The following is a 14,851-nucleotide window of genomic DNA, read 5'->3' as shown; positions in this document are numbered from 1 at the left end:
TATAGTACGTAGCAACAGTATATTTTATATTCTGAACAAAAGTATGTTTCTTTGCTCTTTAATTGATTTATTATTACAATTATAACTGTTTCTTATCTCTTTGTGTATTTACATGTCTGTTAATACATCTACACATGATGCAAGTTATGCAACCTGCTATGTACCATCCTTCACAGGCACAGACCCTGGGGGGGGGGACCGGGGCGAGACCGGGTATATACACCACCTATCACTTTTCATCCCCACACGCAAAATTTTAATTAGTTAGTAGCACAACCTTACATTTAGACCTCATTATAGACCTAATTTATATCCTCAATGTCTAAGAATGCATCATCTCACATCTAAAATATTATGGGGGAGGACCCCCTACACGGGGGTCTGTGTCAATAACCCCAGGGCAACACCCCATCCTTTTTAATATCCTGGATTCGTGCCTGCTTTTTGTGGCACCATTGAAAAGACACACTGGACTGTTAGATTTCATATGTATCACTTGCACATATGGAATAGGTCATTTCCACTCACTAATAATGTACAATCTCTAAAAGTTTTAACTTGAATCAACTCTGTAGCTGGAAACCTTTATTGATAACCCTATGTCTTGAAGTTGAAATGAGTCACTATATTTTGAGGTCATGTCCAAACCTGTACTTTTCCTGACTTGAGACACAGAACAATCTCATCCTGACCTGAGACACAGTACAATCTCCATGGGTGGTGGGGGGGGGGGTGAAATGATGTCACAAATCCTTTCAAGTCCTCTCATGTTGGAGAATGAGTGACTTGGGTCTTGACTCGTTACAACTGTGTAAGTCAGACACATCCTGCTTAGAATACAATCAAACCAAACTGTGAAAACTCATTGAAACTTGACAATATATAGGATAATATTATAATCTCATTAAAACTTGTAATAATATATATATAGGATCTGAAACTAATCTCATTAAAACTTGTAATAATTTATAGGATCTCAAATTGCTTATTAGCTGTTGCCAAAGTAGGGATGGTTACAGTAAAAACACTTACATACTTCATTGAGATAAAATTGAGATGAAAGGGGGAAAATGACAACTTTGAACCAAAGTCATCTTTAGGACAAATGACAAGTTTCATCAAAAACTCATTTTTAAGACAACTAACAAGTTTGAACAAAGAGGTTGTATAAACAACCTACATCTTTAGTGTTCACAAAACATAATAAGCTGAATATCACAGTAAATGACCTTTGACTTTCCAAAAAAATATGCAAAGCATGTGTCTGGGAGAAGGGGTTGGGAGGGGATGGAGGCGGAAGAGTGGGCCTCAAGGGTAGAATGCTTATAAACACCACTTGTAATGAACAGCATAGTTAATGTGGTCAGATCTTGCATAGATATTTTTCCCTTCCCATCCTTCCCTTCCCTTGGGAATGCTGGTGTCAGGTCTGGGACAAACACCCTCATCAGGCTAAAGTCAATGCTATGTTCGTCAACCCGCCCCCACCCCTTCACCTTACATGCTTTTGTTCATTACTGCTTCTGTATCTGTTGAAAATAACTTATCCTTAATATGCCTTCTCCTTGCATAATCACATATTCAAAGTTGGGTTTCTGTTCGATTCCCCACCAGACGGACCTGTACTACATATAAAACCTGATGGAATATTCACCCCACCACCACCCCTTCTCCTTCCATCACATCTGGAATCATAATTATTCAATATCGATGACTTGATTACTAAATACATAAACATGAAGTAGTTCAAGACTTTATCACTTAATTTCTTTTACTCATATTACACTACTTTAACAGCACAGAAATCATACAAACAAAAAATAAGCTTGGCTACCTGAATTATGGTCATAATGTTGTTTTACAACCAGAATTAAACTTCACACTTTCGAGCCCTTCTCCTTCTCCTTAGCAATCCAAAGATCAGAGGTTACAGCATTACTAGTATGTTTAACAATGGGATATAAATCTGGTGAATAATCCTTAGAGTGCTTCCTGAAATGCAAGACCACCGCAACCACCATTCATGGGATTGAATCACAACCGTATCGGCCACATATTTATAGAATGCTATTAAAACAGTGTCGAATCCTCGATAGAATACAGCTGGAGGATTTGGAACCTCAATTTATCATCAGACAGAGATTGACGAGATTGACAAATAGACAAAAAAAAAGTTGCTTTTTTGTGATGGAAAATACTTTGAAGGTGGCAGCAAAAAAATGCCTGTTGAAGTTAAAACATTCACAAGCATGTATACTTGATGGTCTAGCATATTCTGGGGCTATCATGATAACCTCCAGTTGTGACCCTAATCATACTATAGATTCTGTAGCGTACCTTACACACTGTATAGCTTCATGCAGACCTGCACATATCATTGCTGTCTCTCAGGATGATGTATTCCGTTAATACATGTATGACCTTGATTCATCCAACCAATTGCACAAGAGAGATCATTCAACATTTGAATTAAAAAACTTAACTTAAAAGAAGAAATTAAAAGAGGTCACAGGAATGGCAAGACACACAGTAGAAATGAAATATTTTTTTGGTGATTCTAACTGATGATATTTCTCTAGACAAAGCCGTAAAGACGGACTAAGCACAAGGTAACCCTGTTAGTAAAGCAAGTTAATCTGTGATGATCTGAATTATTCATTGCAGCAGCTATTAGGGCACATATAAAACAATAAAAATGAACATGATGAACAATGTATCATGTCAGAAATGTAAATCATAAATGAGGTAAAAAGAAGTTGCTGATGATCTCATGAATAATCAGACCAATTTAATTGTTAAATATAATTTTAGAAAGGCATCCATCAAAACAACAATATTTGGAATTAAAATTGTGTCCTTGTTAATTAAAATTTGGACAGACCAATCATAAGGTTACCAGAGCATTTCTTATCTCCCTAAAGAAAGAAGCTAATATGGTCTCAACGACAGAAAATAGTACAGAAAACTAGTGAACCCCAAATTTAATTTGTTTTTGTATGATATAGCCAGAATGGATGGCATGGGTTGTTATCTCTTCTGTAGCCCCTCCCCTCTCCTCCCCCACCTCCCACCTCCACCTTACCCCTCTTTCTTCATGCACTACACTAGGCAAAAAGCTATTGAAGTGAACTCCAAGGTTTTATGTTTGCATTTTGCGAAGTAAAAAAGGTAGTCAAATGAGACCTCAAGCTGTACCTTAACACCGGTGCTATTCAATCAATACATCAGTGACCTGTCACCTTGCATAAATAAATAAACCACAGAAAGCTTTTTAAAGTAGCCTTTGTGAAAAGTTTACATGCAGTCATAAATCTCTCCAAACTTATTGAGAGTGGATTTGAGTTTCGTGCTGAAATTTGAATACTTCTGTTGTACGTCACATCATTTTCACAATTTTCGATTATTTTACGGTAGAAATCATGTTCATCTGAGAAAGTATCTTATTCCACTAGGCTCCTTAAATTGTGGTTGAAACATTTGCACCTAATTTGTGAGATTGCTTTCCTTATGAACTTACCTTTGTCTTTATCTTTGTAAAGATCTTCCTGAAAAATGACAACTCTGTTTTGCTGTGTTTACATTTACCTTCAAAGATTCACCGTTTTGGTATATAAAAGCTAGAGTTATTACAGTATATCTATCTATAAAGACCTTGAAACTAACTTTCCACTTAATGTTTTTACCACACAGGATAGTTAGCAAATAAAGAATTTTGTCAACACATATTTTTCTTCACTTTTAATACATTTTAAGAAATATTGTCACCTCACTAATACAATAATAATATCAAATAAAAAGAATTAGAAATAAACTTTTATCCTATCTTTTGATAGGCATATTTGGCAGGATGCTGACTGCATAGAAGTGCAATAGAGAAATATAAACTGAACCTAAAACAAATAAATAATTAAAGCATACGTATCTACCATCGAGAAATTCTGAGAAATTGTCAGGAGTCGGCATACACGATTGGCTACAAGTCTCAGCAAATGGATCAATTTCGTTAATTTGGGGAATTTTTCTGTCTTGAAGGCAAAAATCCTCTGCATGAAGAATCCAGTTGATGAGATTTCGCTATCTATATTGCAGGTTTATCCTTGTAAAGTCATCTTCGTGTTCCTCCTTCGAATGCATGGTGCTGCTGGTGAGCTGTGAACATGTAAATTAGATGCGCATCTCATTTCATAATCTTACCAAGTTTATGATCTATGACTTTTTCATTTTTTTATTTTTCAGTTTATTGCATTGCATCACACAGGCATAACTGTGAAGATAAAAAAGAAAGTTTAGCTACTATAATAGAAAACTGGTAATGTTCTTTACTAAAGGTAAAATTGAGAGGAAGGCTTTGAGGATAGGGGGTCAGAGCCTTGAGATAATGAATATAATTTCCTGCAAAGAGGGAGAGAGAGAGAGATACCATTACATCCTGAGATGTTTTGTTGTAATGTGTTGTGTTGTAATGATGTAAAGCTATGCTCTATTCATTCTCAATTTGACAGCTTGCAGTTTGTCTAGTCTGATATCAATATTGTAGAGTTCTGTTCTACTGCCCTCACATTCTGTCTATTACTTAATAATATCCACATGATATGAGGTCACATATTCATATCACTAAACTGAGTTGTCATCTCTTTGCTTAGAGGCTTTTGCATTTTGCGCTTTATAAGATCCTATTATTATTATTATTATTATTCATCAAAGGAGTGCAACTACAAGAAACTGTTAAGATCTTCTATTAATCAATGTGAGTCTTTATGTTGTCTTGTCCAGGGCTTGGAACTGACACAACTATTACGAGCTTGCCTCTTTATTACACTAATAGGTCTGCAAACACGCATGTTGCTACTGAAGATCATTAAGTGGTTTTTCTATGGCTTTCAGGTTTTTGGTATGTAGCATGGTATATTTGTACTTGCTATAGAACAGTTGTGAAATTTCTGTGAATAGTTAACCACTTACAGCATCAAGTTAAAATCAAAATAACTTTGTTCTGGTTTGACATGCAGTTCATAAATGACATCTTTTTTCTGACGAAACTTCCTGATGGCATTAATGTAGCATGCTACCACATGTCTGTTAAAGCATATTTGAAGGCCAGAATTATTATGCAGCAAATTCAACCTGCCTTGCTGCGTCTGTTAAGATTTCATGTTCGAGCCAGATTACTTACATTTGTAGAAGACTGCATTGAATTCTATAGCTGGAAGGATCTTGGAAACTTTCTCCGTGATCCTTGCTTCTTCTGCAAGGTCTGTTCTTTTGTTCCACACCATGATTACATCGTCCACGTTACGGATGCTGACACTTATACCGCAGACCTCATCCCCTGAGCAAGTTACAATGAAAACCATTAAAACCAGGATGAGCATGTTAGAATGAAAGCCACTAACATTAGAACCAATGAACAAAGATAAACCAAGACGAACTTGAACCATTACAGCTTCAAGAATGAAGCAATGCGAGTTCCTTTTTCTATTTTTATTTTTGGAACTCTCATTGCTTATGGTTTGTTAGTTGTTACTATACCAATCTTGTCAGATTTGTTTCACACATGTGCCATCCTTACTTACAACTTCTGTTCACAAGACACATTACAGGACCTGTTTTTTCAACCAACAAATTATCTCAGCTCTGGAAATTTCAGATCAACAAACATTTAGCTACATCTGGTCATGGCCTTCAGTCTAAGGTGACCATATTTTGTTTTAGGATATCAGGGTATGTGATATTTGACCTGGGTAGCCTATATCTATGAGCCATCAAATGTATATTTGTAGCCTATTTGTAAACAACCAGAGCTTAGCCTAGGTTCAAGCTGTCTCTAGATATGAAGTCCAAACGATTAAAATGAAATCATTGATGACCATTTTACAAATTTCAGGGATATTTCAGTGACATTCAGTGAAATTCCAGGGACATTAAATAAAATCAGGGGGACATTTCCGCAAACACTTTTAATCTGGGCACAGCACACACAATGTGGGGACTGTCCCCAGAAATTGGGACGTCTGGTCACCTTACGTCAGACTGGGTATTTTAAAGTGAATATAACTATGTGGTGTAGTTTACTTATTACTCAGTTATGACGTTTCTGTATAGTATGAATGTCAAACATTAGACAACATTAATTCTTAAAGCTGAGACATTTTGTTGTCTTGTATTTAAGACAATTCAAGAGTACTTGTTATCAACTATTATCAATAATAACACAATAATTAACATATGATTAATAGGAAAATGTTTCTAATATGGAGCAAACATACTCTACACAAGAAACATGGTTATATGTATGTTTTTATTAGAAATAAAACTTTAAATGTTTCTCACCATCCATGAGGAAATCTGAAAACTGTTCCCCAATGGTAGCAAGCAAGAGCTCCTTCCACGCAAGAGACTGAGAAAGAGATACATACATGAAATATGTAACATAAAATAATATAAAATCAAATAAAATAAAATATAAATCATAAAATCATACATATACACTAGATAACATATCAGAACCACATTATAGAGCAAATGTCACTGTTCGAAATAACATTAGGGCAAAAATGAACCCTTAGTGATGATGCGAACACAGCCATCATCATTAACATATATGTGAGGGAAATATTTATGATGAGCAAACACAGCCATCATCATTACATACAGTATGTGAGGGAATGTTAATGGTGATGTGAACACAGCCATCATCATTAACATATGTGAGGGAAATGTTAATGATGATGTGAACACAGCCATCATCATTAACATATATGTGAGGGAAATGTTAATGATGAGCAAACACAGCCATCATCATTACATACAGTATGTGAGGGAATGTTAATGGTGATGTGAACACAGCCATCATGATTAACATATGTGGAATGAATGTTAAAGATGATGTGAACACAGCCATCATCATTAACATTTGTGAGGGCATTGTTAATGATGTTGCAAACACAGCCATCATCATTAACATATGTGAGGGAATGTTAAAGATGGTGTGAACACAGCCATCATGATTAACATATGTGGAATGAATGTTAAAGATGATGTGAACACAGCCATCATCTTTAACATATGTGAAGGAAATGTTAAAGATGATGCAAACACAGCCATCATTTTTAACATATGTTAGGGATATGTTAAAGATGATGTGGACACAGCCATCGTCATTAACATATGTGAGGGAAATGTTAAAGATGATGTGAACACAGCCATCATCACTAACATATGTGATGGAAATGTTAATGATGATGTGAACACAGCCATCATCATTAACATATGTGAGGGAAATGTTAATGATGATGTGAACACAGCCATCATCATTAACATATGTGAGGGAAATGTTAATGATGATGTGAACACAGCCATCATCATTAACATATGTGAGGGAAATGTTCATGATGATGTGAACACAGCCATCATCATTAACATATGTGAGGGAAATGTTCATGATGATGTGAACACAGCCATCATCATTAACATATGTGAGGGAAATGTTAATAATGATGTGAAAACAGCCATCTTCATGAACATATTGATTACATTTTGATTAATGCACATCAGGTTTGGTAAAATCACCAACCACACAACACAAAAACCACTTGGAATATTCTTGTATGTACAGAACTACACTGAAGACTTGAGTAAACTTATAAAACAGCCTCCAGCACTTGAATTTCAATATTTTCACTGTACTTCGTCGTTCTTTTTATTCTATATGGTAGAAATGGTGTTTCAAAATGCCATTGTTTCCAATACCAACCCTACTTATGTCACAATGAATATATGAAAAGAATATGAAAGGGAATAGTCTGATGTAAAAATTTTGAATATCAGCCAATGAAATTTTAACTTTTTCTTGTATTTTGAGAGGGTTGTTCACCATGAGTACCATGATCACAAAAGGTATCTACGACGATTGAATGTGCTAAATACGTTAAGTAGAGCCTTTTCAAAACAGCACTGAAACAATAGACAAGTTATACCTTTCGTTATTGTGATATGTATGTGAAACTCACCATGGGCGGCGATCCATACTTCCGAGTGGGGGGGGATATGACCTTGTTGACTATCTAAGCGTACGCCACCATGGGTTGGTGTGAAGCGCACAATAAAATTTTGAGATTTAAAAACCCTCTAGATGGCCGGAAATGGCACTTCCTGAGGTTTCCAAGAGGCATATACCAAACTTTAAAATAGGGATATCATGTCCGAAATATCTCATAATCAGGATCCAAAATACTTTTTTTTTTAATTTTGGGTGTTATTTTGGGAAAATTGCCCCTGTCAATCTTTTTTCAGGCGCTACGTTAGAATGTTCGAGAGCTCTTTTATATTATTCGATGAAGAAAATGGCCACATGCAGGCTATTATAGGCCTATACACATGCAATACACAATTACACATAGTTACATTCCTAGGTACCGATTGCTAGGGCATCCAGGTGAAACGTGTGTTAAGCAATACCCTGGTAACATGAGATTCTCAGCTGTTCGATGGAACATGTACGTGTGTAGGCCTACTATAGGGCCTATATGAATACTATGAGGGTGCATATATGCACTATATCAATACCGTGGGCGCAATAATACATTTTGTTGTTAGAGGGCCAATGAAGTCCACAGTCAACTATTCTTGCTTTATAAAGACGGTTTATTTGAAAAGATCGCACTGTGTTTATGGTAGGCGAGAAATGAAGCTAAAAAAGAGCCGTACATTCACGATGATGCATAAATGTAGGTATAAAAATATTCTTATTCCTGGCATTTGGTGGGGGGGATATGGTGTATTACATCCCCTCCACCCATTTTCATGGGGGGATATATCCCCTCCTTCCCCCCCAGGATCGCCGCCCATGAAACTCACAGCCATGCTCTACATGACTGTCCATGCACACAAGACATAACTATCCTAAGTTCTGTGTTATGTTAAATAGATGATGAATGGAGCAAAGTAAGGTTGAATTGCAATCAAACCAATAAAAAGAAATTATTATTATGAAACACTAAAAATGATCCTAAAATGTTAAAAATAATCTGTATAAAGTCTACCATTTGCTGAGGACAAAGGTTCAAATCCTGCCCTATTCAAACAGTTTTTTTCCTTTTTCAAGATTTGCCAACATGGGTGTGTTACTATAGTCCCACCAACACTTGTCTAGCAAAAGCTGAGGTAGCCAATCAGCTTGAATTCTTTCCCAAAATTTAAACTTTCTAATCAACTCTTAAATTTTCTCAAGTAAAAATATACACACTTCTCTGTACGTTAAACGATTGCAATTTTGCTCAAATATCTGACAATCTCACGTGAGATATAATATTACATTGACTATAATACTGTACACTTTCTGTCCTTGAAAGGCACTTCTCTGCACAAAAGATCCTCTTTTTCTATTATTTTTTCCCTTCAACAAGTCTGTCTAAAAGGCCAGGACTAAAAACTCTAAACAGATGTGAACATAGACTAAACCAATGCAGTGAAAGTAACTAAACAGAAAGCACTTACTGTTGTGGTCTTTGGCAATTTGAATTTCCAATCCCCTCCAAATGCATTATTAGGATCCTCCCTGGAATGAAGGGTAAAAAAGCATGAAGGATTTCTGTTTCATCATGAAATTTAACTGCAAGCTTAAGTACAATAATTATTGAAGTTTCTTTCAATATGCAGGTTGCCCTGGGGATGAAACTATTTGTAATGCAAGACAAGAGCTATTGTAGAGTGTAATAAACATTTGCTGTCATCTAACACAAATCTAAACTAACATCTGAGAGGTTGTGGGTCCTTTAAAGTAGTTTGCTGGTTTTGTTTTTTCCTTCAAATTTGTCATTGCTTTTCAACACTAAAATCTTATAAAAGGGTTGTTCATTTGAATATCATTTTTCATACGAAACAATTTGAAACTTCACAACATTTTATTAGAGATTAATGTCAATTATATAAAATAGTGTCTAGGCACCAAGATGTTAAGAATCTGACAAAAATTCATTAATTACTCGCTTGTTAACTCTCGCTTGGTGAAAAAAACATGATAAGGAAAGTTTCTTAGTTTCCACTGCAGTGCTATTTTGATTCATAATAGCTTTGACCAGTACCAAATGCAAATTTATGCAAAAGATTCTTTAAGGTTTTTTCTTTCTGTCACCAGTAATCCACGTTCCCTATCTGAAATAAATCTGAAAACTGTTCACAATGAACATACAGTGATAATTGACACCTAGGGTGCATCGGTATAAGCAAAAACAGATACCGATATAACCTGCTGAAGAATACCTTGTATAACCAGGTATACCTGGTATATCGATATACCAACGCACCCTACTGCCACCCTACCTAAAGTTTAAGCTACATGCTGTATTACTTTTCCAACATCTAAATGAGGCTGCTTACTAGCTCACTATCAACAAAACAACCATCACTTTTAAACTAATTTATGCTTTCCATGCTAATCAAACACTGACTATTACAGTTCCCATTGACATTATTCCTCTCTTTCCTAAACTATGGTGGTTGGAATATTAATACTAAATTGTAACTACAAGGCGATCCTCAAGCAACAAGCATCTACTGTATGACACACCGTAAGTCCAAACTATCGATCTCTCTGATTTGTAAATCATCCCAATCAATATGTTACATTATTTGAGCTTGGAAAAAGGAGTTAAAGCTCTCCTAATACTGAATATTCATGATGCAACAAGGTCCGCCTTGTACGGCAACATAAGCCCAGTGTGATTTATTTTACAGAGCACTGTAACATTATATATTACTGTACGGTATATAGTGGACTGTTCCACGATGTGTTCTCAGTTATTTATTTTAAAACAGTTTGTCTTCTACTTTCCTGTCGTTTGGGCCTTTGTATGCTTCGCAATTGCTTGGAGCCATCAGACAGCAACTCTTGATACACTCTCTTTAAGATCATGTACTGTATGATCACTGTCAGCTCTCTCATTACTCTTTCTTTAATGGCTCTTTCTAAACAAATAACTTATTTGACCTGCAGTACTTAAAGGTATACATGTACATACCATAGAGGTTTGATATCTCCTCTCATGAGATGGTAACTGAACCGTGTGGGGAGCTTATCAGCAGTAGGAATGTTGTTATATACAGCCCAGAATCCCTGATTTGAAGTAGAGAAACGAAACAACAAGCATTTAAGGATCAATTATGAATTCAAACCATTACACTAGATGTAATAGTACTTTCAAAAATGACTTTTTGCCACTGTTCTCTCTCGATCCTGTATCATCCGTTTATAATTTTGGGTATATTTATGGAAATCAAATTGGTACCAATTTAATTTAACATGCATAAAGAAGACAAAGGGTAGGTAAAGATCACATACACGTAGGTAATATAACCAGCAGGCTTCATAATTTCAGCTGTTTACTGACAATATGCCAGTGGAGTTTGCTTTTTGTCAGTAGACAGAAAACAGGAACCGGCAATTCTCTGCCAGTAGACGATTTGGTTAGCAATCGTTGGTCAAAGAATAGACATGCAGGGTTTCCGTATCTGACAAAATCACTGAATTACTGCTTTATATCAGCAAATATTATTGGCCTACCAGTTAATTTTTGTTAGCACTGACATTTTTTAACAAGTGCTTAAACTTGTGATTTCTTGGCCTGACCAGTAAATTTGTGTCTTGATGGCAAAATTAGAGATACACATGAGTGACATGACATCACGCATATCTTGTTATTGCACCAATGTTTGGGGGACTGTCAATACTCAATATGTCAATAGTGGGCTACAGTACAGATTGTGTATTAAACAAAGGTTATTGTTTAAAAAAAAACAATGTTTTCTCTGTGTATGAATGGTTGAAATGTATTAATTCAACATTAAACAAACAGGTAAAACTGCCTGACAATTATAGCCGAATGGCTTGCTAAATGGTAAAGCACTGCCATTATATCAATGGCTAGAATATATACGTTAAGTAAAAACCTTACAAAATGTAGAACTGCCTAAAAGTGACAGCTGAATGGCTTGTTAAATGGTAGAACACATTAACATCATATTCACAGTTATAAAATGCATATATATTGCCAGCTGCATGTGAATTATTCAGTAACACTTCCCTGATCTTCTATTCAATTTACAATTAATTTAACCAAAACTGCATTGAATTAATGATTTAAAATACCCTATAATACAGACCTCAACAGTGTTAACTGTGTAAACTTTTTGTAGATTTGCCTCTACATCAGCTGCTGTGTATCCTGGAACAGATCTGATGGGAGAAAAAACGTTGCCAAATACTATCAAAAAATTATATAGATTTGAAAGCGTCATTTGAATGACAGTGAAAGTGAAAGAAAATGGAAGTGTAACATAGTGTTCCGCAAACTTTAGATCCATGATTCCGAGGACTGAGCCACGATCCACCCCTCCCCTCCCCACCCCTTCATAAACACCCTACATAAACAACCTGCAGGTACCATTACAGGTACCAACAGAAATGGTAGCATACATGTTACACCAAATATTTGATAGAAAATTTCAGGTGCGGCTTATATGCCTACATGTTTTTTGGTTTTCACATGAAAATAGGTAAGATGTTCTGCAAATCTTTTGAAGCTGATGACAGCGTCCAAAGTTCTAGCAACAATTCAAGGTCTTACTTAGTCTGAGTTTATTGTTTGTGCAATCCAACAATGGGACAAACAGAAACAAAATTTCAAATATAAGTCTCCAGAAGATTGGCAGTACAACGGTGTAAGAGTATATTTACTTCCTTACTTAAACTTTCCTTAAGAGATTATAGGGAACACATATCAATTCCCATTAATGGGGGAATAATTAAGTGCAGCAAGTTATACACCTGGCAGCCCGATTAGGTCGCCCGATTAACAATAACGCAGTCCTGAGTAGTGAGTGCCCTGTGTTTCTTGCTCCTGGTCAAATAACATGACACACCTCCTCGCTCATCCATTATTGTTGCTACACAAAGATGGAATCTGATGATGATAGCCAGTTAACATAGTGTAAGGCTTATTTTGATACAGTATTTCTAAGAACGGTATGCCGGGCCTTACACTGATAACGTCGAACCGAGCGTGAAACAGGAAATCATCTCCAAAAGCGGATATTTGATAATATATATCTTTTTTATTGATTCTGAATAAAACTATGAATGGGATAATTAAAATGCACAGAGCCCGAAGTCTACAGACATAAATATAAACTATGGAGGCCACTGTTCTACGTCCGTAGACTTCGGGAGATAAACTTTAACTCCCCGATATGTCTTTAGGAGACACTTAAACCCCTCATTCCAAAATAATAAATTACGACGCGATGCACACGCTCTGCCCTTGAACCCGATTGGTATAAACTTACAGCTAACCAACCACCCAACTCTTGATTGGTTGAGTGCCAACCTGATATGCAGATGAGCACATGCAAATGGGCACTCAACCAATTTGAACCAGTTTGGCTGTCTTCCAACCCCACAAACCGAATCATTCAAAGCAAAACATCTGTATACGCACATAATAGCGCGTCACACATAGCCCGCTACACCACAGAGCAAATCACCAAAACGCGAGCCATGTGTGATGTCATAATAACAAAACAAACTAGAATACGCTTCACAATAGTCTAAATAAGGCAAGTATTACGGAAATGTTAAGCTGTCATCTGTACTGTACCTTCAGAGTGTGGAAATGTTTGCAATGCAAACAACGACTACATTGAACATGCAAATGCTAAGCCATCAAGAGTGAAAACTGTCTAGGATAGTATTAGGTAACTTTGTGATGTTAAGACAAGTATAAATGTTCTATTAAAGGATAAGATGATCTCTCAGATTTGGCCCTGTGGTTTAGATTGCTCCTACAACTTCGTGATTTCAGCGATGCTTGATCTAATTTCACTTAAATTAGAGAGATTTATACAAGCACACATCTGATCAATGCTGTTGGCTACTATTTTTTTTCAAAGTAAAGTAAAACTAAACAGCCTACATGCATTTAGAAAGAAAGAAACAACAGAAATAACACACTTAACTACTTCCTAGGAATAGGCTAGGCCCATAAAAAGCTGCTTACCTATTCAGTTGATGTATTTGTCATTCTACTTTGTAAGTGCAAAGCTTACCAAACAACTATTTTCATTTTGAACGCATAAGGCTTAGTGGCTACGCCATAGGCCAATAACTTAGACCTGCAGGGTAGCCCTTAAATTAAGGATTGCAACTCGGCGATCTGCCTAACGTTAAAATATCTAACTAGTTACCCACCTATCCAGCCAAAACGTCCATGGTGTATTGAGGGGTACCCCTGGCTTTTCCAAAGTACCACCTGTCTCTATTTCATCAAATAATATGTCTTCATCGTTGCGTGATTGGATTTCAGAAGAAGAGGCCATAGTCAATGCGATCCTGTACCTAAGTAGGCCTGACTTAGGTAGCCTAAGTACCAGAATCAATTGCGTACAACTGTCAGCAGGCCTAACCATTAATGACCTTCTGCCACTGTGCGGAGTACTACACCATGGAAATAAATCGCAATGTTTACATCTGGAAACAGCAATCGCCAGATAGAATCTTAGTAAATAGCCACGACACCAAATTTATCATATTTCTGACTAAAATCTCATGCGTTCCTCAAACAATTTTTTTAAAGTTTAATTACTTTATTTAGTAAATTGTATTACGTAAAATTATTGCCACATTAATTAAAAAACATTATATTTTTTAAACCAATGCAAAATTTGAAACGTTCTAGGATATTTTTAGATAATCTACATCAGAGACGTTACATGTAAACCGAATTATGTTGTTCTTGATCTACATTGTCTAAGGATCGCTAGTCGGTTGACAGCGTCAAGTACAACAGTTCGATCAAAT

General features: G+C 36.1%; 1 protein-coding gene across 1 annotated transcript; it reads right to left on the bottom strand.

The window, feature by feature from the left end:
- Positions 1–14,539, bottom strand: LOC139960830 (eukaryotic translation initiation factor 4E type 3-like). Its single transcript, XM_071959415.1, has 7 exons — positions 14,243–14,539; positions 12,160–12,232; positions 11,019–11,113; positions 9,496–9,556; positions 6,331–6,397; positions 5,174–5,329; positions 1–4,149 (listed from the first exon to the last, which is right to left on the bottom strand). The coding sequence occupies exons 1-7, from the start codon at positions 14,458–14,460 to the stop codon at positions 4,106–4,108; spliced, it is 714 nt and encodes a 237-aa protein (XP_071815516.1). The 5' UTR covers positions 14,461–14,539; the 3' UTR covers positions 1–4,105.
- Positions 14,540–14,851: the final 312 nt, after the last annotated feature.

This window comes from Apostichopus japonicus, chromosome 20, assembly GCF_037975245.1.
Source record: "Apostichopus japonicus isolate 1M-3 chromosome 20, ASM3797524v1, whole genome shotgun sequence".
NCBI lineage: Eukaryota > Metazoa > Echinodermata > Holothuroidea > Aspidochirotida > Stichopodidae > Apostichopus > Apostichopus japonicus.
The sequence above is the reverse complement of the archived record's forward strand: the minus strand, read 5'-3'. Positions and strand labels throughout refer to the sequence as shown.

Excerpts from the sequence above, each read along its gene's own strand:
- LOC139960830 (XM_071959415.1), bottom strand. The coding sequence starts at position 14,460 with ATGGTTAGGCCTGCTGACAGTTGTACGCAATTGATTCTGGTACTTAGG. Across the intron at positions 5,330-6,330 it reads TTCAGATTTCCTCATGGATG|GGGATGAGGTCTGCGGTATA; the intron begins GTGAGAAACATT and ends TAACTTGCTCAG. Across the intron at positions 4,150-5,173 it reads CAATGCAGTCTTCTACAAAT|CTCACCAGCAGCACCATGCA; the intron begins GTAAGTAATCTG and ends ACATGTTCACAG.